Source organism: Microtus ochrogaster, chromosome 6, assembly GCF_000317375.1.
Source record: "Microtus ochrogaster isolate Prairie Vole_2 chromosome 6, MicOch1.0, whole genome shotgun sequence".
Classification (NCBI taxonomy): domain Eukaryota; kingdom Metazoa; phylum Chordata; class Mammalia; order Rodentia; family Cricetidae; genus Microtus; species Microtus ochrogaster.
The window spans coordinates 22,863,920-22,890,349 of NC_022013.1; the positions used below are offsets into that span (position 1 = coordinate 22,863,920).

At 50.5% G+C, this 26,430-nt stretch overlaps 1 protein-coding gene across 3 annotated transcripts in view; it reads right to left on the bottom strand.

Moving 5' to 3' along the window:
• The window catches only part of Tmcc2 (transmembrane and coiled-coil domain family 2), a 39,058-nt gene extending 12,634 nt beyond the window's left edge, over nucleotides 1-26,424 (bottom strand). Inside the window, exons 1-2 of one of the 3 annotated variants that reach the window (XM_005348340.2) lie at nucleotides 25,818-26,424; nucleotides 15,793-16,317 (exon numbers count right to left, since the gene is read on the bottom strand). In XM_005348340.2, coding sequence (XP_005348397.1) covers nucleotides 15,793-16,317; nucleotides 25,818-26,024 — 732 coding nt within the window. In that variant the 5' untranslated portion in view covers nucleotides 26,025-26,424. Of the gene's footprint in view, nucleotides 1-1,727; nucleotides 1,926-15,792; nucleotides 16,318-24,761; nucleotides 25,239-25,817 lie in introns of those variants that run through there. The other 2 variants (XM_013346775.2, XM_026779668.1) reach the window with 2 other exon arrangements.
• Between the last annotated feature and the right edge of the window lie 6 nt (nucleotides 26,425-26,430).

Below are 26,430 nucleotides of genomic sequence, written 5' to 3' on the forward strand. Positions count from 1 at the left end.
AAATAAATACATCTTCAGGCAAAGAGGAACACAAAAAAAAAAAAATGAAAGAAAGAAATAACCATTGCTTGTGAGGAGTCTATGCTTCCTGCCTGTGTTCCCAAGTAGACTCATAATCTCCTCTTACCTTGGGGCAGGCAGCCCAGGGTACCCACAGTGGGCTGGCATGTCCAGTTGGAAAGACAATAGTAAGGCTACTCTTGGGGGGGGAGAGGATGACGATGAAGACAAAAGAAGCAAATAAACAGATCTTTCGGTCTCCTAATCCCCCCTTTAGGCCCCGTGTTCACTCTGATCCATCTATGTGCCTGGCCACACATAGAAGAGTTGCTCCTGAAGGCCGGGTCCTGGCTTCCACCGTGTCAGAGCGCAGTGGATGTGCAGGCTGGGGGTGGGGCAAGGCAGTCAGGACTAGTGACTCGGCAGTGATTCAGCAGAGGTGCTTGGACCAGCTCCCTGCTGTCCCAGAGAGACTCTTATTCTATAAACTCTCTTGGGATGGAGAACACTGATTTCCTTAATAAAACTTAAGTCCCAGGGGGAAAGAAGATAAATCCAGCTCAGGATGGAGAGGAAAGCATGTGGCCAGCTAAAATCCTCCAGCCTCAAAGGTCAAACTGAGAGAAGGCACCTGACGTTACGGCCAGGGCAGAGGGAAGACTATCCCACCCAGCCCCAGGTCCTGAAGTCAGGGCTGTTCCTCTTCCAATACAGCAGATACCACCTTATTTGGCTGGTGGTTCTCTCTTCCCAGTGGGAACATATGGGGTGCATAGAAATGTTTAATCCAGCTTTAGATGGGTCACCTTACTGACCCAAGCACTCACTCCCAGGTGGGCAATGGGAAGATGTGGGGGAAATACTCTGGAGGCCTTAGAGTCCTGTCTCGAGGGGTCAGGAGGTCAGACGCTCAGCTACTCAACAGGGCACACAAAGAGCTTTGTCTATGTGAGAGGGAGGTGGAAACAGTCCCACAGCAAGTCTCCAGCCACACGAGGAGGTAAAGCACGCCCCCTCCCACTTCTCCCTTCTACAAGGGGATGGCTGAGGGCAGACTGTGCACAGATGAGGAGACACACCCCTTCTCCATGCAGCACCCATCCATCTCAAGGCAGAAGTGTAGCCAGCTGCGTCTCATCACCTGGCCTTCTGCAGCCCACAAGCCCACCCTGCGCCTAAGGGATAACTCTGCAGAGCTGATGGAGGGCCTGGTCTCAGCTCCACCTGGGCTGTGACCCTTTCTGTTAGTGCTGCTCCTGTAACTCCATCCTTCCTCCAGTCCTGGCCCTCCCGAGGACAAAGCTCCTTTGTCCACATAAACGCCCACTGCTCTCCTTCCTTCTCTGCAGAGCACAGACTCTTGGTTGAGATGCTGGAGCTGGTCTGTCATTTTAGAGTCTTTTATTTTCCATCCTCTGATTCTCCGGTAGCCGAGCACTACGGTCCTAAACTCTCTTTGGTCCATGGGGGTCAATGCTCCCAGAACCTCTCCATTTCCTTCTCCCTGTCACCGCTTCTGAATGCAGAGCCACCATGACTAGAAGCACCCTTGTATTTAACGGCATGCCAGCTCTCCTGTATCTAGAGTTCTCTGTAACTGGGCAGGAGAGAGGTTGGTTCTGGGGCGCTTGCTACCCGACGAGCTCTAGAAACGGCTCTCCTTCATTTTACAACCCCTCTCCATGTCCCACGTGAAAAGTCTTTCCTTCCCTGACCCAGAGCCTCACCTGTGCGGATACCGTTTCCCAAGGCTGTGCTGGCGAAGAGATGCCAGGAGCTTTAAGGGCCCAGCTGTCTGAGGGCAGTGTCAGGCTCCCAGGCTCCCAGTCCCTGGGCAGCACTGGGCTGGCTGTTGGGAATCGGGGCCTGAGAGCAGGTGTGCCCGAACTCCCAGGCTCTGCGGCCGCCATCTCCAGTCTGAGAGAGGCCTAGCCAGGGATTAGGGGTGGATTGCTCTAGATTTCCTCCTCCCCCAGGGCGCTCTTTCCCATCTGGCAGGAAACATGGAGGTCTATCCAGCGGGAGGACCTCTCCCCAGCCCAGTGTGTAGGAGGATGTCCTAGTGTGACTGGCCGAGCTGCATGCAGGAGGTGGGAAGTCACAGGAAAATATAGGGCAAATAACTGTTCGCCCACCAGACAGACACTGACCAGTTCCTCCCATTTCCGCATCTAAGAATCTCCCCGGTGATCAGAAACCCTCCCACAGCCCTGCTCAGCTGCACCAACGCCCAGTTTCAGCTCATAATGGAAGTATGTCTTCCAGAAGGGGTCTCGCTCAGGAGTTCTCCTCCTCTCTTCCTGTTCCGTGGCTTAAAGCTCGGTCACTTCTAACCCAGAATCCCCAATAATGGCCTGGAGACATCAGCAGCCTTAATAAGGGAACCCCTCTGTCCTGAGACTGTGTCCCATGAAGCCACTCTGCTCTGGACACCTCTGTGCCTCCCTCCCAGCTTCAGCTTCCCCCAACGTCCTGTCCCCCAGCACTGCCCAGGCAGGAACCACCCAGGGTACAACAAAGACACAAACTCACAGCAGTCCCTTTTTCCTTGGACTTCATCTGTGCAGTTCCAGTAGGAAATCCTGTCGGTCAGCAGAGGGGGCCAGAGGGCCACCGTCGAGAACAGCAAGTGGTGAGGAAGGAGATGGAGAAGCCAGTCCTGGGTCCACCAATCTCTCTACCAGCAAGCTCCCCAAGGCAGAATGTCCATTCCGCGACTCGGCACTCATGTGAGCCCCCAGAAGCACACAGGGCTTAAATACCGACGGTCAATGTGGATCATGCTCATGGGGCAGTCCCAAGTTCAAGAAGGTTCCAAGAGATAAGAAGGGCCCCGTGCTATCTCTAGGAGCCAGTGCCAAGGTTTGCAGCCAAAATCACCGAGACCAGGAATCCCCCACCCAGGGGTCCTGGAAACTGTACAAACATGTGTCAGCTGATGACTTAGGGGTTTCTGAGGAGGCTGGCTAGACATATTACATGGGTCTCCCATGACTGGGGCCATCTCTGGTCTATAGGATCAGGGAAAACTCTAGGCAGTTCCTACTTTCATAAACGACCTCTCTGTTTATACAGTATTTTGACAAAGTACTGTTCCTTTTGCATAACAGTCATTAATATAAAGTCTTGCTGTCCATATTAAACTATAGGAAGGAAAGGAGTAACCCTTATGGTTATCTGGGCCTCTTCCTGTGGCCAACACGAGGCTGGTCTCCTTTGACACTAACAGTGTAACGGCAGCTGACTATCTCACTGGGCTGTAATGGAAGTTCTCTGCAGCAGGTCCATCCTAGGTAGCAACAAGTCTGGCTTGAGATTCTTACCCTTGAGATATCCCTTCCCTGTCCCCTCCTTTTGGGCTTCACCAAGTTAAGATTTTTAAATTTAAATTATGTGTGTGTGTGTGTGGGTATGTGGGTGTGAAAGCAGGTGCCTGTGGAGGCCAGAGGCACTGAATTCCCTGAAGGGGGAGCTACAGGGGGTTGAGAGCTACCTGATGTGGGTGCTGGGAACCGAGCTCAGGTTCATTGGAAGAACAAAGTGCTCTTAACCTCTCCAACCCCCAAGCTAAGGCTCTTAAAATTTCTTTATTTTTCAAGATTATAATATAATTATATAGTTTTTCTTTTCCTTTTCCTTTCTCCAAACCCTCCCATATAACCCTCCTTTCAAAAAAAATTTTTTTTTTGGTTTTTTCGAGACAGGGTTTCTCTGTGGCTTTGGAGCCTATCCTGGAACTAGCTCTGTAGACCAGGCTGGTCTCGAACTCACAGAGATCCTCCTGTCTCTGCCTCCCGAGTGCTGGGATTAAAGGCGTGCGCCACCACCGCCCGGCTCCCAAAATTGTTACATACATATATATGTACATATTTATTGGCCAAACCACTTCAGTGGTTCACATCGAATTTCACAACTTCAACGAACAACACCAAGTCTATAACTGCTTGGTATTTCCCACCATGCTCTTACTTGTAAAGAGCCGAGTTTACTTTCAGTCTGCATCATCGGGAGGGAGCCCTCGTCCGCCAGAGTATGGACAATGAGGACAGTATATGAGTGATGACAGATGTACCGGTGGGTCCAGACCACGTGAGCAGAGGTGCAGGGGTCTAGACTGGACCACCTGGGGTCTGCTTAACTGGGAGAGTGTAGTGGGCCCAGTATATACACCAGCACAGCACGCCTTCTGGCCTTAAGGTCTTACACTTCCCATGATTGCCCGGGAAAATCCTATGCCCTCTGAGGCGCCCCCTTGTCTGTCTCTTTCTGAACTTCCCTTTCCTTTTTCCTTTTCAAGTTACACTTTATGTGTTTATCTGTCTTTGTGTGTAGGGTATGTGTGGGGGGGGGTACACGTGCCACAGCACACATGTGGAGGGCGGAGCAGATCTTGCTGGCATTGAGTGCTCACTCTCTCCTTCTATAACTCAGGTCATCAAGCTTGGCAACAGGAACCTTCACTTCACCCCCTGAACCATCTCACTGGCCCATAACCTTTTCCATATCAACAACAACAACAAACAAAAAAAAAAAAAAGGAGGAAGAGGGGGCAGTGGCCACAGGAGACAGAGGTTAAGAGCAGGCTAAGATTGGGGTTTTCTTCCCACGTACGTACGCACGCACGCACACACACACACACACACACACACACACACACACACACACACACACACACACATTTTTTTTTTTAAATTGTGGAGTTGTCTCTGAATGACAACTTTCTGATCCAGAAAGCTAAGAACAGCAGAAACAGTTTTTTGCTAGCCACATTGCATTAAGATGGCCATGGGGAAAACTGCCCCCTAATGGGACATTTCAGCTCCACTCCTGGAACAACTCATCACAATGTCAGACAGGAAGAGGGCAGGAAGGGGTCAAGGGACAAACCAGCAGTCTCTAAGAGAAAAGGAACACATGGTGATCAGGGCAGTGTCGCCTGGCAAGCCAGCAGGCAGAGAGCACTTTCCTCTGTGATGTTGTCCTTGTCCTTATCCATGAGCAGAGACCCTGAATCTGCCAAGAGGAACCGCAGGGAACATTTATGACCTTGGGTTTCAAGCTTGGTTCCATAGTTGCTCTAAAACTTTGGTTGAAAGTATTCACAGTTACAAGGGGAGGGATTGAACGGGTAAGGGTTGAAGGTGAATATGTCTGGGAGGAAGATATGTACAGAATGGGCTCCAGGGATGCTGAATAAACTTGCCAGTAGCCTGGCAGTGCTTGGGAGTCAGAATGGCTGGTAGAGATTCTTACCCTGCTACCCACAAGCTATGTAGCCTGGACAGGTACTAGCCATACTTCTTCCTAGCCACAAAGGAGTCAGGTGTACCCACCGAGGGGTCTGCAGGATGAGGCCAAAAAGCCAAGCGGGGCATGGGAAGAGAATGTAAGCTGAGCCTCGGAAGCTATGCAGCTGTGTCCACAGAGGCTGACACACTGCTGGCCTCACTGAAACAGGTTGCTAGAACTGAGCCCCCATCACCACATGTGAATGTGTAAACCCATGCACACATCACAGTATTCTAAACGGTACCTTGAAGACTTAGCCTGGGACAGAAAAGTAGCTGTCATCTGAAGGGAAGTTGAGAGGGGAAAAAACAGGGGGAGCCACCACAAGTAATTCAAGTAACGCCCCCGAAAGGACACAAACCACCAAGCAACTTTCCTTTTGCAAAGAAAATGTGCTGTTGGGTGACTGCCACTGCGTGTACTTCCTGTAAGTCTCGGTCATCCCTCTTGGTCACTTCCTCTATGGTATGGCTGAGGAAGAGACAGCCCCACGGCAGGCAGGTGGTTAGCACTGGTTTACAAGCCCAGCAGCTGAGCTACAGCTGGGGGTGTCTGGACTCATCTTCTCCACACAGAGTTAAGTCTGAGGGCAATAGACAGACCCACATTGTCCTTGAGCAGGGAGCTGGTGGAGCCAGGGCCTGAAGTCACACTGCTCTCCACGCCTGGCAAGGTTCAGCTCTCTTTCACCCTGGCTTCTTCCTCATTTGGCTTCTTCTTACACACCATACTTCCTCGTCATTTAATTTGATATCAAGCCCTTACTTCCTTATTTTCCTCTGCCTTATTTATATTATCGTCCTCTCCCTCCTGCAGAAAGTCATACTATTTACTTTTTTTCTCTTAAAAAATACAATAAAAATAGGGTTGGGTATAGCTCAGTGGTAGAGTACTTGCTTAGCATGCAAGAAGCCCTGGGTTTGCTTCCCTAGTACCACAAAACACAAATAAAATTAAGAACTCAGTCAGCAGAGTCCACACATCCTACAGAGTGGGAAGCCTGAGTACAATGGTGAGAAGCAACTAAATTTAGTATCTTAGAAGGCAAGGTAAGGCCTTAAAATATCCTGGGCTGCATATGGTGTGTGGCGAGCAAAGCCCCAGCAAGGGCTCCTTCTTGGGAGGCTAACAGCTGCCCTGATGTTCACCATGCCTCCCCTGAAAACAAGGGCCAGGGAGGTCATTGTCCCACCCTTACTTTCAAACCTAACCAAGTCACCATTAGGAACTGCTTTCCCCTGGGGATACAAGAGAATGGTTGGTATTGTTCACCAGGAACTGCGGTGATCAAGGCAGGTGTGTACTCTGGGCGCACACAGACAGATACAGCCCTAGGAGCTGCAGAAGCAAACAGAAGGTCTATGGAGCAGGAGGCCACAGCACAGCATTGGCGTGTAAACGCCATGAGACCTTTCAGCTGCTTTCATGGAGGGAGGAGGCGTCTCCTCTACCCCGGGCCTTGGATGATCTAATGTCTCAGATACTCTGGGGTGGGGGTGGGGGACCTTGTAATTCCTGGGAACCTGGTCAGTGGAAACAGCCATATATCTGGCTCATGATTAGGCCAAACAAATTCATTCCTTTGCTGTCCTCTGCTCCCCAGAGGAGGGCTTATGGGGAACAGGTCCTGAAAAAAGTGACCCAGAGGAAAAGGCATCTCCTTTCTGCACAATTTTTAGGACACAAAGTACCCTCTATCCAACCCCATTTGCCACAAATAATTGAGAACATTACTGAAACACAATTTCTGGAGGCTCCCGCTGACTCCAGGGCTCTGAGCTTACCACTGGAGCTGATATGATTAAACAAGAAATATGCACAAAAGCATTCTGCAAACTATGGCATGCTGTTTGACGGACTGTTGGCACCAGCACGTCCTAGAAGCATGCCTACAAGGCCACTGAGTCCCCAAGAAATAAGTAGGCAGGAACGGGGCCCCAGAAACATTTGGGTTTGAAGTTGCCGTCTCAGGAGGCGATGAAACCTTATATAATGACGTTAATATTACAGGGCCCCTGTCTTTCCAGGGCAGGGTTCGCCTTTCCAGCCACCCCGAGGGGACCTCTTGATCACAGTATCGCTATGGATCTGATTTAGCTTTTGCTGAACATGCTGAATTATTCATGAGCTACGGATAGCAAGCCAGCTCTGGGATGAGGGTAGGGGTATCAGGAGAGCTGTAAGGAAGAGGGAAGGTATACACTGGAAACCAGGCTTGCAGGGAGGTCAGAGAGGACCTCTAAAGTATTCAAGGGTCAAGGGCCAGTAAGATCTGCCTGATGACCTGTTTGTGACACCCTGGCACCTGTCCCTGGAGGAAAAGGAGAGGTGGGGAAGGCATTACCATAACCTCAGCACCCTAGCTCAGGAAAGCCCCTGATTCTCTGAGGATCCGCAGAGGGCTGCAATGGCATGTATTCTGAACTTCTGTTTTTATTCCAGAGCCCTCTGCCCCGCAGGAAATAAAGACAGAAAGTACGAACTGCATCTAGAACAAGACACAGATGCAGGGATCAGGTTAAGGGTACTGTATTTCCATTGCCTCACCTGGCGCCGAGGGACCAGGGTCATGTTTCTCATCTCATGGATGTGGCGAATGCAGGGAAGAGTGTGCTAGGTAGCTGGGAGATGTGTGCCAACTCCCATGGCCCATGCCCACATCCCAGTGCTGGCTCCACATAGTCTGGAGCCCGATGGCAGAGTTCTACTTCCTGCTGACTGTTACCGTCCCTGACTGGGGCTGACACCCAAACCCTGAGTACACCTTCTTGGGCAGTGCACAGCATGGCCGAAGGAGCCGAGGCTGAGAGAGGTAGAGAATGGAGCCTTGGCTGCAGTGTCCTACCTGTGTCTAGACTGGCATCATCTCAGCCCCATGGGCTGTAGACAAAGAGCTCATCTCCCACAAGGCTCTGGCTTGAGCTTAGCAACAAGGGGTTAGGTAACAGTTGTCTAACCCACACACCGTATCCCAGGCAATTGTATACTCCAGAATCCAGTTAATCAGGAGGGCAGAGTATTTCCACACAGAAAGGATGCCCGTGGGGGTAGGGCAAAGGCAAAGGAAGGGTACTGGGGCAAGTGACCCCAGCTTTGGTTCTGAAAGAGAAGGGGCTGGGGCTCTTATGACCTCTGGAGTCAAGTGTAGTCTTCATTCTTTGGCCATTCTCATGTCTAAACCGTAACAAGGTGGAGGGCTTTGCCTGAGCATGAGGGATACAATCACAGTAAAGTAGGCACAACAGGGTATACGGAAGCAGCAGGGGACTCCGGGTTTACTGAGCAAGGAAGGAATGATTCAAAGCAAAGCAGAGTGGGCTAGCCTTGGCTTGGCGAGTGCCTGAAAGCCCTACACAGTCTCAAAGGGTCCTCCAAGGAGTGGGACAGTGGCCTTTGGCTCTGTATGGAAGGCAAGAACCTTCCATACAGAGAGGAAAAGTGGGAAATAGGAGAGGGGACAGAGGAGAGTAGGGCACGCGGGTGGTAGCTGTTCTCCTCAGACACCTGGGTGACCGTGTGAGTGGCTGTACCACTGGGAGGTGGCAGTACTATATGGGAAGGGGTTGTCACTGTGTGAATAAACTGAACTGGTGTGATCCTAGAGCAGAGTCACCACAGCCCCTGTGTAGCCAGGCCTAGGACATCAGGGGCCTCATGGGTGAGTAGTCTCTGGGCCCCCAATGCCTAGGGGACCTGTTTGGAAACCTCTCTCAGCAGGCAGCCCCGCCCACCCCTGAGGCAGCAGACTGCTAGAAATAAATAAACCAGGGCCCCTGGGTGTCTGCCAAAACTTCAGTCTTCTTGGCAAGAGGTGGGGCTAAGGATGGGCCCCCTCCCTCACCATCCTGGAAGTAAACAGGGAACTTATTTACATGGGGTAGGGAAATTTTGCTGTTGGATAAATCTGGTAGAAAGTGCACAGGATGTCCTCAATCTGCCCTGGGCTGGGAGATGAGCTGCACCCCACCGCTTCTCCCTCCACCGTCTGGCACTAGAGATAACACCTCCAAGTTAGAGTGACCTGACCAGGCAGGACAGAATCTCACCTCCTTACTCCTTATGACTATGGAGAACCTGCTCCCTCACCCCAACCTACCCCAGGGGCAGCAGAAAAGAGTTTATTGGTCATAAGATTCTCTCAAGGCTGCACAGACCCTGGCCTTCATGGCTCCTTGATCACACAGGACAGAAAGGAAGACAGGACCAGGCCAAGGTCAGAAATTAGTCACACAACTGGCTCCTGTGTCATTCTCTCCTAGTCAGCCTCTAGTATGGCATGCCTTACACTGGTCCAGGATGCGCAAGGCTGGGTAGGGGTATGAAGAGGTTCTGAGGGATGCCCAAACAGACATGAAGAAAAAAACCAAAGGGATGGGAAGCTTCTGACCCCACATTTTCTAGGACCTGCTTTTGAAAAGAAAGAAAAGGAAATGAAAGAGAGATAGGGAGGGGGCAGGAAACATGTCTCCTCTTCTTTCTGAGGAGCCAAGTGGCCTAACCCTGCTAGTGGCTCCCTGTCCATGCCCCAGGGCCCATTCCCAGAAATCGGGGTCACGCACAATGTTACCCTCACTGTGTGCTCACTTGTGATACCCCCGTACGTTGACAAATGGTTTCCCCTACTTGACGTTGTAAGACCGAGTGCTACAGTGACCTTTCTCAGAGTCACAGAATGGAAAACAGAAGGGTGGGGCCCAGGGGGAATAGTGTTTGTTTTTAATAGGGAAATAACTAAAGGCAGAGCTTAGATAGCTGGGTTTGGGACAAATGATAGTCCAGGTCCCACTATCAGGACTGAATTGCTGTTATGTGAGCCCCCACCTGTCTCTGCCACTTCCTGCTCCTTCAAGCCCCCTGCTTTCTCTGGGTGGGGGCCGTGTAAGTCTCGGCAGGGCTCCTTAGGAGCCCTAGCTGCCTCCGGGATGTTTTGGTAACTCAAGCCCTACCAGGGTGCCCTGGTCTGAGAGCCAGCTGGTGAGTTGCAAACAATGGTGAGGGGTGTGGGGAGTGGGGGAGGCTTATGAATTAAAAATAGATGCTAGTAATAGCCAGGGAGCCTGCAAGAGAGCATGTGGGCTGTGTTTACTAGAGAGAAGAATACTTCCTATTCATACCAGGAGCAAGAGAGTGGAACCACACGCTTCTCATACCAGCCAATGGCCTCTGGGGCTGGAGAGTCAGATGATGGGACTTTAAGGTGGCTAGAAGATCCATCTTCCAAGGACAGGGAGGCACTTCTCTCCCCTCAAGACCCCCAGGGCCACACCTATTTCTAGAGGGACAGCTCCAGGTCCGGACAGTCTATACCTTAGGAAGAAACAATGCCTCTTTGCCAGGACCTAGCTGGACGGCCTGAGCCTGCAGTCCCTCCCTTTCTGGAGGACTCAGCCTTCACTTACGGAGTGGAAAGAATGACATCTGCTCTGCCAACTGCACTGTCTGTTATAAAGGTGGACCAGGTAAACAGTAGCAAAGCTGAAAGTTCCAAAGAAGAAGCCAGGCACACACCTTTAACTCCAGGATGAAGCAGGTAGATTTCTAAGAGCTCAAGGCTAACTTGGTTTACATAGTAAGTTCCAGGCCAGCCAAGGCTACACAGTGAGACCCTGCCTAAAATTAATTAATTAAGCAAAAGTTAAATCTTAAAAAAACAAAACAAAAGAATAGGAACGATGGGGCTGGAGAGATGGCTCCGCAGTTAGGAGCACCGACTGCTCTTCCAGAGGACCCTGGTTCAATTCCCAGCACCTACATGACAACTAATAACAACCAACCATTTCCCCAGCTGTCCCCCAGTGAGGTCACCCAAGGCTCTGGGTTTGGCCTTCCACACACATCAGGAAGAAACTCTCTCCTTCCACACATTCTCCAGACACGGTGTCAAGATAAACAGTAGGGCAAAAAGGCCCCCAGAAAGCTGCCCAGCTGGCACACCTACCCAGAAGACTCCAGCTCCCTGCACTCCCAAGCAGCAATCATCACCGGTTTCTGAAGGTGCCTACTGCCCACCTATTCCCTGTCTTTCCCAGGCAGCTAGAGAACTCTGGGGGCACCACAATTAACTGGAGGTCTCAATGATCACCCCTCCATCCAAAATCAAGCCCCTCGTGTGACAGGCTATTGCAACTAAAATTTTTAAACATACTCACTCACCCATGAGAGGTGGGCCCGGCTGTTGCTGTACATACAGAACTTTCTCATGAAGGGCTGAACAACCTGGTGGCAGCTGCTGGGTGCCCCCAGCTCTCGGGTTCACGAGGCCACACCCTGTCAGCCAAGTGCACCCAGTCCTCCCCTCACTGCACAATTCTCCCAGCCGAAGCCAGGCTCGCAAATGCAGTCCCATCGTTTTAAATGCTATCTATATGCTGACACCTCCCAAATTTATGCCTCCAGGTTGGATCTCTCCCCAGGACTCCAGACTTGTACAGCCTACTGCTTATTTGGCATTTCTACAGGGGTGTTTAATAGCCTCCTCAGACTTAACACAGCCAAAACTTAGCTCTGCTTGCTCCTCCCCCCACCCCCCGGCAAAGGAATAGCTGTTCAATTTGCCATCTTGCTGCTGTTCAGCTCACAGAAATTTCTTTTGTCCTGCAGCTAGGCCCCAAACCATGAGCCATCTTTGACTTCTGTCCCGTCATGCCCCATTCCAATCCATCAGAAACCCTTGGCCTTAACGTCTGAAGCAAATCAAGAGTTCAGCCAGCATCCTTTCTCTAACCACCCCGCTCCAACCATCAGCTCCTCTGGAGTGTCAGCGTTCTACCATACTCCTGGCTTAACCTGTCCGTTCTTACAGGGTAGCACCAGTAATCTTGTATCGAGTTCTCTAGCAACCTTCCCTATCACTTGAAGAAAAAGAAAAAAAAAGAACCTAAAAATCCTTTTCCTGGCATACTGCCCCCCATGCAGTCTGCAGTGCTCCCCGTTCCTCCCCATCCCCCATCCAGCCTGTCCCTGATCTGATTCTGAGTTCTCTACTTTGCTGTCTCCACTCCATATCCACACAATTCACCGATCACGTTGTCAGAGAGGCTTTTCTGACCAACCTATCAAAATAGCATGCCCACCCACATCCTCTGCCTTCCTGTTCTGCTTCTATTTCGCTTCTCAGCATTCTTACTACCAAATACATTGCACAGTCATTTGGTGGTTATCTCCGCCCACTAGGATGGGGGATGTGTTGCTGCAGGAACTGTTCTTTCATTCACTGAATTATCCTCAGTGCCTAGACTAGGACCCAGCACTTAGTAGATGCTCAATAAATGTTGTCAAATAAAGGGGAAAGCAGGAAGGTGCAAGTGAAAGCACTCGAGAGGGGAGGGGAGGTCTGCTGACTTATGGCTGCCAGCTGAGGCTCTGCTGCAGACAGGTGGTCCAGAACCATCTGTGGAAAGCCCTTTTTCTTGAAGACACGTAGAACCCATGTTACATGTAGAATATATGAAATGGCTCAACAGCTCATGGCCAGAAACTGTTGAAAAGTTACCTCTGGGTGTGATCATTCTGCCAAAGCAAAACCTTGGGTCAGAGCTCCATCACTGACTACCAGTGCCAGCTACACATGCAGGATAGCCTGGCGTGGTGGGGGGAGCAACGGGCTTGGGGTTAGGAAACCCAGGATCTACCACAACTGTGCTACAGGACTGAGCTCTGGGGTTTTAACATGTCTCTTATAATCTGGCTCACCTGGCTTAGGGGACCATTTTAATGAATTCACAAAAAGATGTCCACACTGGAAGAGCATCCAGCCAGATCTAAGCCAGTGTCCACCCAGTGCTAGGTGGGCAGAATGGCTGAGTGATTAACTTCCAAATGTTTCCAAAAGTCAAAATGCTCAGACATCACAGTCAATGTTAGGAAGCTTTGGATCTTGTGTAGGGAGCTGACTCTGGGCTAGTGACAACCTATAGCAGGAACAACTTTACAGCAGAGTCCTTGGAACCTTGATGCTGGAGAACCCACTTGCCCTTGTCCTCCCACACAGAGCTCCACACCACCCACCATTCTCCTACTCTCCCTTTTCCCACTGTGCCTATCCATCTTCCATAGGCAGGGACTTGTCCATCAGCAGGCTGGCCCCACAGCTCCTCTTCCCAAGGCAGCCCTTTCTCCCATAGCTCCTGTGCTCTAGAAGGAGGACCACCTTTTTCCTCAAACTCTTGCAGGCTGACCTGCCCTCATTGTTGAGGTCCTTGCCTAACAATTTTCCTCCCTCTGCCCTCCACACATCAGGTCGCCTTTATGTCTCTCTGACCTCTGCCACCATTTCCCAAGCTAAGCCCATGTTCTTAGCTTCCCCTCTACCAAGTGGACTACCTAACCTCTCAGATCTTGACATATCAAATTAAGTCTCTCTCCATTCCTTCCTTGTCTGAGTCTTAATTCCCATTTCCCAAGATAATAAATCCTTTTCTGTTTCTTCTCCTCCTTCTCCTTTCTCCTCCTCCTCTTCTTCTTTCTCTCCATCTCCTCTTTCTTTTGTTTTTTTTTTTTTCAAGATAGGGTTTCTCTATGTAGCCCTGACTGTTCTAGAACTTGCTCTATAGCCTAGGCTGGCCTCAAATTCATACACACACACACACACACACACACACACACACACAAACAACCCTGCCTGTCTCTGCCTCCCAAGTGCTGGGATTTAAAAGCATGTACCACCACTGCCCAGCCTTTTTTTCTTCTTTCAAGGATCAAACCTAGGGCCTTGTACGTGCTAACACACTCAATCACTGAACTATATCCCTAGTCCTTGTTTTATTGAGAGTCTCACTATATAACTTGGGTTAATCTTGAACTCATAATCCTCCTGCCTCAGCTCCAAAGTGTTAGGATTATAGCTATGTACCACAATGTCATCTCTAGCTCCACCCCCTCTTTAGGCTTTCTCTGTGCACTGGCTCTTTAACTCCCTCAGCTCTGAATCTCCTTTTTCCACCTCATCATCTTTCCTCACCTCTTTTTCTGCAGGCCAAGACATCATGCTAGCCCTCTAATCCCAAGCTCTCTGCCATCTTTGACCTTTTGACATGCCTCCCGTCAATCAAGTCTTCAGCTCTGACTTTTCCTCTGCTGATGGAGAGAGAGACCACTAGAGGAAAATGAGTAACAGCCCCAGAGCCTTGGAAGGGCACCCAGGTGTGTGTGGGAGCAAACCTGAAGAGAGATGCTGTCGAGGCAGAAAAAGGAGGCAAGGAGGGAAGAAACCAATGTGGGAAAAATAGCAGGTCAGAGCTGGCTGCCTGTCCCTTCAATGCCAGTGCGATCTGACCTGAGGTTTCTCTTCACTTGAAATGCCCCTCTGAGAATCTGTCTCACCTACACCAGTGACTTCAACCTCCATGCTGTTTTCACTCGCCAGCCAGTGGGCCGTCTCTACCTGGGCAGCTCCCAATGTACGTGCAGCAGGACAACCCCTTTCCTGGACCCTGCTCCTTCTTCCCTGACTTAGCCAGAGAGAGTGCCACTAAGCTAAGTCAGAAGTCAGAGGTTCCTCTCCTTCTCCTTCACTTCCATAGCCTCTTCCTACTCTCCAGAATCTTCTGATTTCCTCTTTGACATCTTTGTGGTTGCAGCTGTTGCAATAACTTCAAAGATGGTTTCCTTGGCTCCTTTTCTCTCCCACTTCCTAATCTACTGCCTGCTGTCCTATTGCGCTCTGCACTCACTTCCCAGCCTCCCTTCGCTTCACTTGACTCCCAGACAGGACACAGCACAACCCCTGTACTCTGGCCTCTGCTTCCCCAAGTCTCCAAAAGCAGAAGCACCTGCCACCAGCTCTCTTGCTTTGCTGCATACCAACCTTCCCTCCCTCCTTCGAGATTTAGTTCAATAGTTTCCTCCAGAAAGTCTCGGCCAGTTCCTCTCCACCCTGACTACTCTCTTTCCAAATCCCCAAAGCAGTCATGAGGGCCTTCCCACCCATTCTCTGGTGTTTCTAGATGCTGGGCGGCATGAGAACAGCAATGCTGGTTTGTTCACTCCTGTAACAGCCAATGAGGACTCGCTAAATACTTGTTAAACGAATAAACAAATGAGTTGGATTACATTCATGAAGGGCCAAATAACACTTCATGGATTCCTCCCTTCTTTTCTGGTTGGTAATAATCACAGTGAAGAAACTGTACCAGCTTCCAGTTCAGGAAGCTGCCTATGCTAACTCATTCATTCCTCGCATCCCAGTTTCAATCGGTGATGCAGAGGAGCAAGGAGATTGAGTGGCCAGTTAATGCTGCTAATAAGAGGGATAACCAGACTCCTGTCTCTTCAAAGCATCTTTAAGGAAAACAAACCAAAATTACTATCAAACAATCTAAGCAAATGACCATTTTTGAAAAACAATCCCCTCAACAAACAAAAATTAGCCCCTTGTGTTTGAATTGGTCATGTCCTGACTTCTCAGCAAGGAGAGATAATGGGGTATAGCAGGTGTAAGCAGTGCCAAGCAGGCCATCAGCCTGACTTCAGAGATTCTCTCCCGGCCCTCCTACTGGGACTTACCTTGTCCCCCATGCCTTCAGCCTCCTCAGCCAAGAGGTACGCATTGCTTCCATCAGCCAGGAGCAAGGCTGTGTCGGTGGTAGAGGAGGAACGGGGTCGGCCCTGGTGCTGGTGCAGGATGGCGGCCAGGCTGCTGTCCTGGGGGGTCTTACGAAGCAGGTGAGGACTGCCACGCTGTGGCTCCAGGGAGCTGCTCTTGGCACGACGGCTACTGCTCCCCCCACTGCTGTGCAGGCTGGTGCCCCGCTTGATGGAGGGCCTGGACCGGATCTGTTGTAACACCCGGTTGAAAGCCGTGGGTCGCGCAGGCAGGTCGTGCAGGGACACAGCATAGGAGACGCGGTGCATCTCCGGGGAGCGCTCCTTCTCATCTGGGGAGTCCTGATCCGATAGGCCCTGCTGTTGCTGCTGTTGCTGGGCCTCCTGAGATGCTTGGTGCTCCCTCTCCCGTGACCTGCGGCGGCTGTGAAACAGGTGCTTCAGGCCGTGGCCAAACATGGAGCCCTCTGAGAGCTGCTGGATTTTCTTAAGGAGGAGAGATAAAAAGCCCTGGTCAATGGAGAGTTCCTGCACGCCTTGTCAGGCGGAGGTGAAGAAGGGTCTTTTCTTAGGAGACCAGAGCAGCTAGTACAGGCTTCCCAATGCTGGGGTCCCTAGGGCTGGCCTGCCATGCTTACAAGGGCATCTACCCTTCGGATACTAAAGTAAGTTCAGATCTCTAGACAAGCTGTTCTCAGACTGGAGCCTGGGGCTTAGTAGCAAGCACACAAGTAGTACACAGGCATTCCTGGGGCTGCATTCTTCTCAACTGGTCTCCCCAGACCCATCACCTCCCTTCTTCCATGGTAGACTGTCCTTCAGGCTGCACTGGGGCATCGAGACCACCAAACATCCCTTCCCAAAGAGGTCTCAATGTGAGATCCCTTGGGAAAAGCAGGACCACATAATCAGGTTATACCACTGAAGCAGGCTATGCTAATTGTGTGTCCAGCACCTTTCCCCCTTTCTCGCCAACCAAACTACAAAGTGTTAATGTACCTTGCTAGAACTTCCAGCTTCAGCACATTTGCTTGTAGCTATGGTTTCTGAAACACCTTTGCTTTCTCAATAAAGGCACTAGTCTTTTCTAGTTCTCCCATCTGGAATGTGAAAATAGTATCTGGGGATGTAGTAGCCATCCTGTAACCATGAGATGATAGCTGATGATGGAGGACCAACACATCCAAGAAAACAGTCCATAAAACCTACCTCTGTCTACAAGACTCTACTACAATGGTGTGCTGTTAGCAGCCAGTGAAGTTCTGGCATAACGGACAATGAAATGAACGTTACTTTTCTGAGCCCAGAGTATCTACAGCAGAAACAGCTGTCCAGATGAGGGGATTCATTCCCCCTCAGACTAGAACCAAGCTGGAGCCCTGGAGCCTGGTGCCGCCCTCCTGCAGCAGTGCCCAGAGAGACTCCAGCTGCTTTCCTCCCCAGCACTGCCCAGGATGAATGTCTGGTGCACGGGCTGCAGCTTTCTCATGAGGAGATGGCTTATCTCTGTGCGGGCCGTGTCCTCTGTAGAGCTCCAGAGCTGTGGGAGGATGGGTGGGACTTAGAAGACAAGGGGAACTCTTCACTTTGACCTCTAAGAGAGAAACAGAGCCAAGTCACCTGGGGCTCAGGAGCCACAGCAGGGCTTTCTCCGTGCCAACATCCTATAACCTCACACAGCAACCTCTGTCATTAGAAAACAATTTAGGCAGTCCAAAAAAAAACCCAAAAAAACAAAACAAAACAAAAAAAAAAACCATTTACACCATTTACACACACTAATTTCTTCCTTATTTTCTTCTAGAAACAAACAGAGCAAAGGTTAGACCATGAAGAAACCAGGAAAGCACAAGTCTCCAGCTTTTGAGTGGCTGCCCACTCAAAGCTGTGCACCACCACTGTCATTGCTAGCTGCACCCACACTCCCTTGTGACTACAAGGCCTGCACTTGCTCAGAAGGGAAGGAGCCTCATCTGAGTCCCCCAGTCAACCCCGGATGCCTGCCACTTCACCAGCTACACATGCCCATCCTCACAACTCACTGCGAGCTGAGTTTTGAGCTCTGGAGGTATGTTCTCTCCTGCATAATCTCACTGTTTCCCCAGACACCCACAAAAGCAACAACTGCACACTTGCACCCACAGAGAGAGAAATTATTCCTTCTCAAGAACTGAGGTTTGGGGTAACCCTAGAAACACGTCTTCTATGCCAGGTGTTCCCAGAGTTGCCTTCTTTTCAGCAATGAGAGAGGCAGTACCCCAAACCCACTTGAATATATACTAGGGAGAACCAAGATGTCTAAGGCAGAGATAGTAGCATGCAGGTACCATAAACTCTGAGTAAGTATGATTCTGGGCCTCCTGACCTACCTGAGCTACCCACCATCTTCCTCACATGCCCAGACTCAAGCTGACACAAGATTTCCCATGAGGCACCACAGAGGGGGCCTCTTGGCCCTGGTCTTTGCCCAACTGTTTTTGTTAAATATACTATATCCTCTGAACTTAATATTCTATTCTTGGCCATTCCTCCACACCCCATTCCTAACTTGCTTCTCTTACACAGAAGCCCCTCTTTCCTATTCACTCAGGGAGACAGTTTCCCCTTAAAGACTTTAGCTGAGGTCCTGGTACACAGCCAGAATCTGGGAACTGGTGGATTATGGGGTGCATGGGGTAGGTTGGAGGACCTCAACTACTTGTTAGCCATATCAGCTTGACCCTGACGAGCCTTGCTTTTCAACTTATGCTATCTAACCTGAAACTAATCTTATTCCAGGAGCTAAAAACTGACAGGCTAAAGCAGCCTCATTCCATTTTGCTGATAAAAAACTGAGGCACAGAAGAGTTAGGTAGTTCATCCAAGCCAAAAAGACGAGCCTCCGACGTCTAGTCTAATCTACTGGCCCACACCTAACATGAGGCTACAGTAGTTGTGGTGCTGTATGCCTCCCGGGACCCTAAGGCAGAGACCGCAGGGTTAGACGGAGGCCACTGAACTGTTCGGAGGTCTACTCAGGCCTCATCATAGGACTTGTGCAAGCCTCGGACCACAGCTCTTCAGCTCTTTATTTCTCCCCTCCCCAGGTGCTCTGCAGGTAAAGGATCTTTCCATCAGCAGTACCTAGGACTCTGTTAAAGTCCACAGTAGATATGAAAGAACAAAAAGAAGCCATGAAAAGTGTGGGGTGGGGAGGGAGTAAAAAGCAAGAATAGCAAGCAGGGTGACACACAGGCCAGCTGCTTCTACCTGTGGGTGTCAGGAAGACGGTTAAGGGTTTTGACATAACTAACATGAGGGGGGAATAAAAATCCTCAGTGCATATACATCCCCAGCCCCAAGTTTCAGAAGAGAGGAAAACCATGGCGACCAGCTCAAGGGAACTTCGCCACCAACGCAGCAGAAAGCACCACCTGCTCTGACTAACAGGTTCCAGCTTCTAAATGTCACTTGCTCTTCCACATTGACTTTTGCTTTCCTCCAGCTGCCAAAAGCCACTGTGATGGCCAGACAAGACCATGTGTCCGAGAGAGAGAGAGCTGTGAGGCCGGAGAGTCAGGGATGGACACAAGCTCTTTATATCCATGGGCAGGGAGGTGCCACACCTGGGGAGAGCAGTGAGGGACTTGCACTGTCCCTTTCCTGGAACTGTCTTCAAGAGGAGGGAGGACCCAAGCTCCCTGGGTGACACTGTTCTCTCAGGAAGAATGGTATTCTTTCCTGAGAATGCCGTGGTTTCTGAACAGCAGGCTTCAGCTGTTCTCCTCCCTGGGTGTGGGCCCAACAAAAGGAAGTTTGCTTCGGATTCTGCAAAGACAGCTTCAAGAAATCAAAAGGAAAAGGCTTCAGGGTGCAGTGTCCTGGGTACCATTTGGCCTAAAAACAGGACCTAAAGCAGTTTCCAATACCTGGGGGTCCTTGTGTTCTCCTCAATCCCAGAAATGCTGAAAGGGTCTGGGGAACCCGGAACTAACGATCCCCAGATGGCAACTGTTTAGCCTTCCTCCACCTGGTCTGAAATTCCCTCTGCCCCATCACAGATAGGGTGCCTGGGTCACCCTGAGCCTTTATAAGCCTAGGTCGCCAACGTCTCCTCTATTTATAGGGTCTCTATGGAAACAGGGCCAGCGCTAGAGAACGAGTTACCGGGAAAACCCACAGAAACTGTGGATTTTCGGAGGGGATTGTGCTCTCCACTGCCCCCAAGAAGCAGCAGAGGTGGGCCGCAGAGGGGCTGCAGGGAAGGTCTATTGCTCCAGGCTTCCGGCTGCTGACCACAGAGTGATGGAGAGGCAGCAGCTGCTGGTTCCCAGCCTGCTCGGGGTTTCTATCGGAAACATTCACAGCGATGGAAGGTTTCTGGATTCATTCTTCTTCGCCAGGATCAGCTCACATTCAAAACAACAAAGCAAAGCAGAGCTTACTTAACCCAGGAGCAGCTGAGGCCGAGTACGACCCCATTTGAATTCTTGCGCCTTTCTTACTTAGAACAGTCAGACTGGAGTTAAGGAGGGTCAGTCGAGAAAGGCCACCTCATCCACTGGGGTCTCTGGACAGAACTAACTTATGCACACGAGAACAACAGACTTGTATTAAAGCTGTCACTGCGATGTGTCCCCTCTCTGCCTCTTCCCATTGTCACCATCCCTGTCTGTCTGCCCACTCCATAAAGTCTTCTCTGGTCATGCCAGGGTCCGTGGCCTCCCTCTACTCTGAACCCATGAAGGCTCATTATCTCCACCACTCATTCTGAGATTCATCATGCGCTGTCTTGCAACTCTGCTCCCAGTGCCTGCTCCAAGGGCTTCTCACCCACCAGCTTGCCGAATCCTTGACAAGAAGAGTGACTGAGGAGCAGTCGCTATAGCTGTCTCGCCTCTTACCCGACAGAGACCCCAGTGCAAACATGGCTATTCCACTTTATCTATTTGTCCCAAGTCTACAAAACTGTCCTAAAAAGTTATGTAATCTTTAGAGAACTACCTTTTCCAAGGGCTTAATCTTTTCTAAAACTTGAAAATGCTCAATTGAGCAGTTTTTGCTTGTGTCTAAAATCCAGATCCCTCCTGCTATGGCTTGAACCCCTGGCTCCATTTATCATCTTCGTCACTTGCCAAGAATGTGTTGGCTTGGCAGGAGAATGAACTTACTGTCCCCACAAGTGGCTCAGGGAGGGTTTGCTGGGGATTCGTGCCCTTGCAGCCAGCCTCATCCTGCAGTGAATATCACTTAGCTAACTTGGCTGGAATGAGGAAACCTCATTCATTTGAGAGGTCAAATCCAAAACCTGCCTCCCTCCCCCACCCCAAGCAGCTTTGTTTTAACTTCTTAATTCAGGTGAGAGACTCCTATGTTTGGACCCTTGTTTAGCCAGGGCCTTGGTCCAGAGATGCACCATCCTAGTTGGTGGGGATTTCCAAGGGAGATGGCAAGTCGCATGGAAGAGGTAAACACGGGTGATTCTGGGTTAGCAGTAAGACCACCCAGCCACACCCTGAGAACTCACCAAGCCTCTCCCTGTCCATAGTATCATTTACCCTCAACTCCCTATTCATAATTTATTGAATGTTTCAACTCCTTATAGAGGAAGGCATTTTTAATGGGATTGGCAGCTAAGCCGCAATTGGATACACACCAAGAGGAAGCATGTTCTGTAAACTGAATTGCAACTAGGGCATCTGGGAGGGAATCTAGAACCCAATATGTGGCAGGGGAACAGAGAGCTTCATTCGCCACATGCTTTCCTGCCGGCCCTAGTTCCTGCTGAGCCCACACGTAGGGCTGCTCTGAATACTGCTGCAGGCTAGAGGGGTAGGGGCAGTCCTGGGCCTCGGGATCCTCTGTCCTGAGGTATAGACGGGTACAGATGGGTCGAAACTAGCAACTTCAGCGTTCCTCAGCGCTCTCTGGCCCCTGACACTGACAGGGACGGGGAAGAGGGCAAAGACTGTACTGAGGACTTGGTTCTCGTCACCTTATTATCCTAGCTGGAAATTCTCCTCTCGTTTGTTAATTAGCGCTCTGCCCTTTCTTTGATATCCTGATCTAAAGCATCTCCTCTTCAAGCACCCTTCTTGTTTCCGATTCCATTACAGGGTGTTCCAAGTATACTGAAGCCTGGGGGTTTTCATGCAAGTGTTTCATCCTGGCGTTGCCTTGCTGAGAAACTAAGTTTCCATTTCTTGGGTTAGGTCTCCCTCAAGTCTATCTCCCCTGATGAAATCTATCTCAGGGGTCCATATCCCACAGAGTGCAGGGGTCTTCAAGCCTGAGTACACCATTTCTAAATGACAGCAGGACTCTAGGGTGTAGTACAGTCCCAGGTAGCAGTACCCCACAGTCACTAAATCATCTAAAGTCCCAGAAAACCCACATGCCTTTATACCCCACCCCCAAAGTAGCTGGTTTTCTCCTTCATTTAAAAACTGATACCACATTTCAACCAACAGAGGCTTGGGAATGCCAGTGTTATTTTCTTGACTTTGGTGGTGAATAGATGATCTGTATATTTTTGCTTTTATTAAACTTTATTCATGTCTCTCTGTGGACACATGTCCCATTTCACTGTTTATAATAACATCTTCCCTTCTGAAAGTGTCCAGGATCTGTTGACTGCATAAACATACCCTCTTGCCAATGCACTGATGAACAAGAAAGGATCATGAGCCATTTACAGAGCCCTGAAGGACCTTCGAGCACCTGTACAGGAGAACCACTAGGATTCAGCTGTGGCTTTCTCTTGGCGTGATCTGTTGTCCTCACTCAGTGGGAAGGGAGAAGAAGGTATAGAGGAGTGAAAAGTGCTCACAACCAGATGGGAACAACGGGTGATGGAACTTCCCCCTTTTCTTCAGGGAATGACTATGATACTGCTCAGAAATTCCAGGGGGAATTCCGGCGTCTATAAGGAGACAGAGCACCTCTGGAAACTTTCCCTGGCCAGCATCCTCAGGCTTTTCCTCTCAGGAAGGGCTCTGTTCCTGAACTGAACAGTGGGATTGGAACAGTGGGATGTGGGTAATGCCTTTGCCCAATCTCAGGCTTACCAAGCTCTCAGGACAGAACCACACGCTCAGCTCAACCATTCACCCAGGCCCCGACTACATGCTGTATTCTGGGCAGGATCTCTGTCTGTAGAGTTCTCCTAAGCTCCTCTCCACACCCCTTCACACTGCAGCCAGTCTCCTCGCTGGAGAATTCTGTTACACTTTCTGTCAGCCAGCAGACTCTGTGGCAAGTCACCAGCATCTCTCCTCAACAAGCAGGGACTCGGAGAGCAGTAAAGGATGGGATCAAGAGGACAAATGAATGGAGACATAAGCTTGGGTGGCTAGACAGGAATCCATGCTAACCTGTCACGCTACCCTTACACACTGTCTGCTGAGATCTCCCCTGGAGGATACATGCTTATGTGAAGTTGTGGCAAGCCTCAAGAAGTGTTTACACAAGCCTCCTGTGGGGCCAGGCCCATTTGCAGGTTGCTTTTCTGTTATAGTTACTGTTTAAAAACTGCTACTACGTAGCTATTTTTCTCCCCCCCTCCACCCCACAGGTCCTACCCACTCCATAATCACAGATTTCAGGCTAGCATACTCAAGACTCTAGTTATGATCTCGGGACGTCCACCCCCACACCCATCCGTTCACAAAATAACCGAGAAATGCACAACACACAATATGATGTTTCTTAAAGGACCAGAGACAGTAGAGGCCCCCGACAATGCTGGCCATCACTAGTCAAACATTCAGATGCTTCTAGCAAAGACGGGAATTGTCTGCTTCCTCTCCTACCATGGAGGTGCTTTAGACAGAACCTTCCATGCTTTTGCTCCTTGCTCAAGATGATTTCCTCCATGACACTCTATCAGTCACAACTCCAGAGCTGTCATAAGAACATAGAAGTGGGGCTAAGGGACTGAAAGTTCCTGTCTCCAAGTTCAAAATGAAAGCAAAAGCAAGCCAGGGCCGCTGAACAGCATCAACTAAACACAAGTATGGGACAAATGGTATCACAAATTAAAAAGGAAACATGTCCCTTTTGGTGCCATCATCAAATTTAGAACAAGTCAACTTCTACCCACTTCTAGAGACAATGATGAAATTTTTCCACTGAACTGTCAGCCATGGAAAACTTGCCCAGCAATGGAAAACAAGTTTGGCCACACTCCAATATCCCTTGTCTCTTTCCTCTGAAAAGTTAAGTGACATTGCCAAACTGGGGTGGCCCCCACGCCACATCTGTGGAGAAGTCTGTCCCGCAGTAAACATGTTGTGCTGAAGAGGACAGAGATAAACAGGCAGGAGAGCTCTGCCGGCCTCCCTGCGCTTTCATGAGCTGCACTTGCCACGTTCTCCTTGTTTGGGTCCACACTGTGGGGCTGTGTGGAGGTGGGGCGTGTGTGGAGGGAAGGGTCCTTAATTCTCAATTCTCCTTCAAGACAGTCTAGCTGTTAATATATTACAGTCAAGTGCAGAGCTGTTGCTCTGTCTGCTCCTGACCAAAATGAGCATCACCAAAAAAGGTAATATAGGAGGGTACAAACACCAACCTTCAGGCAGCTTCCCATACACAGGGATACTGTAGCCCCCATATCACAGCCAGCAGAACGAGGCCAAAAGATCCCCCCTCTCCGTTTCTCTCTGCTGCATTAAAGGGACTTCTCTGTGCTTGTCATCTCTCTTAAAACAGAAACATGTCACTTGGGGGAGGGAGTGACACTTCTTGGGGTCTGATGAAAATCATAAGCTTTGTGAAGGGAGCCTAGGTGTTCAACAGAGCCCATGGTTAGACATAGGTTGGTGAACAAGAGGTCAGATTTGCAAAACTTCCACAAAATTTTACAAGACCACACAAGGAGTAAGGGGCTCCCTTCCCCCAAGGGACACAAATGAACACACACACACACACCACAAAAGAACACATGCACTCACCTGGCTTCCTGACTCTGAGCTCTTCAGGCCAAAGAAGGAATGTCATTGGCTTTCTCTGGAGAGCTCCTCAGTGCCCACAGCCATAGCGATATGGTCTTAACATAACGGGAGTCCTTTCTGCTCCCCTATCCCAGACCCTGCACCCTCTCCAGAGAAAATTCCCAAGGCATCAATCCCCAAGGCATCTAAGTTCCTGCCTGGAGCTGACATCTCTCTCAGCCCAGTAGTGAACTGGCCAGAGGAGCCTGAGCTGGCAGTCCTGGCGGTAACTCCAGCAAAGGCACATTATTTATCCTGGCTGCTGCAGTAATTGACATAGAGATATATTCAATACAGCTCGCCGATTGTCTAGAAGACCTCGGGCTGGAAAATAAACAGCTCCATGTGAACGGCCTTTTCCAATTCTGGTTCTGGCTGCCGGCTCAGCATGTGTGCAACTTGAACCGAGGCCCCAACCAGCCCAAGCTCTGCCCTGCCACCTGTCAGTTCTCCACCCTGGGGGTTGGTTCAGCAGGCAGACCGGGATCTCCAAGCACTAGTTTAACCTCTGGCTCCACCTAACGGCAAGACATCTACAGCCCCCTTTCATAGATAGACAAACTGAGCTTCGTTCAGGGAGGTGCTCAAAAATCCCACCCGGAGAAGGCTAATTGGCATAGGAAGGTAGCGGTAACCTATTTAGCATCCCGTGCGGCAATCTTCTTCCCAAGCCTTCCTACAGAAGGAAGAGTACTGTGAACTTTCTAAGTTAGCATCTTGGATCTCTCCAGCCCTTTGTCTGCAAATAGCATTTCACACACGTTCTTCAAACAATCTCGGATGGGTGAGTCATTAGACCGTTGGCTGAATAATGAAGAACACAGAGGCCTGAAATGGAACTGATAGACAGGCACAAACAGTACCTAACTTGCCACTCCGGTTCTAGCGGGAATGTCGTTCATCCTCTCTGACCTCTGCGAGATTCTCCATCACTTTTATTCTGTTAAGACACTTCTGCGTGGGGTGGGGAAAGCTACGTGGCGGGCTGGGCTTGCCTGGGGGACGGTCTGAGCTCACCTTTAAATCAGGAGGCTTGCTTCGGGGACCCGGGTTGGGTGCCACCGCAGCGCCAGCATCTGAAGTTGGCCCGCCAGCGGAGTTTGCACCCGAGGCCTCCCCAGGCCGGAGGTCCGCGCCTGGCAGAAGGCAAACGGCATCTTCCATCCCAGCCCCATCCTCCTCGCCCTGCTGTTGCTGCAGCTCGTCCGATTTGCACCTCTTCATGGTGTAAGTGGGTCGGCAAGGGGAATCTGTCCTTCTAGCGTGCTGTCTTGAGGGAGACCGCACCCCCTCTTGCACTCAAAAGACCTGGGGTTTAAATTATGGACGAAGGGAGTAGGCAGATCACGAGTTCTTGAATTTAAGAAAATATCTTTTTAAAGGAGGATGAGGGAAGGGCGAAGAGGGGGAGGCTTGGGATAGTTCATTCCGACCTGGGGAGCGGAGGCAGGTGGCGGGCGAAGCCGGGCTGCAGGAGTCCTTGGGCAGTCACTGGCGGGGAGGAGGGTCGCTCCCGACCCCCAAACTTTCTGCCTCAGGGCCGCGCAGGGCGGCGGGAAGCTGGACCACACGGCGCATCCCTGCCCGCAGGCCGGGCTGCTGGGCCAGGCAGGGCGCGCGGGAGCCGGCC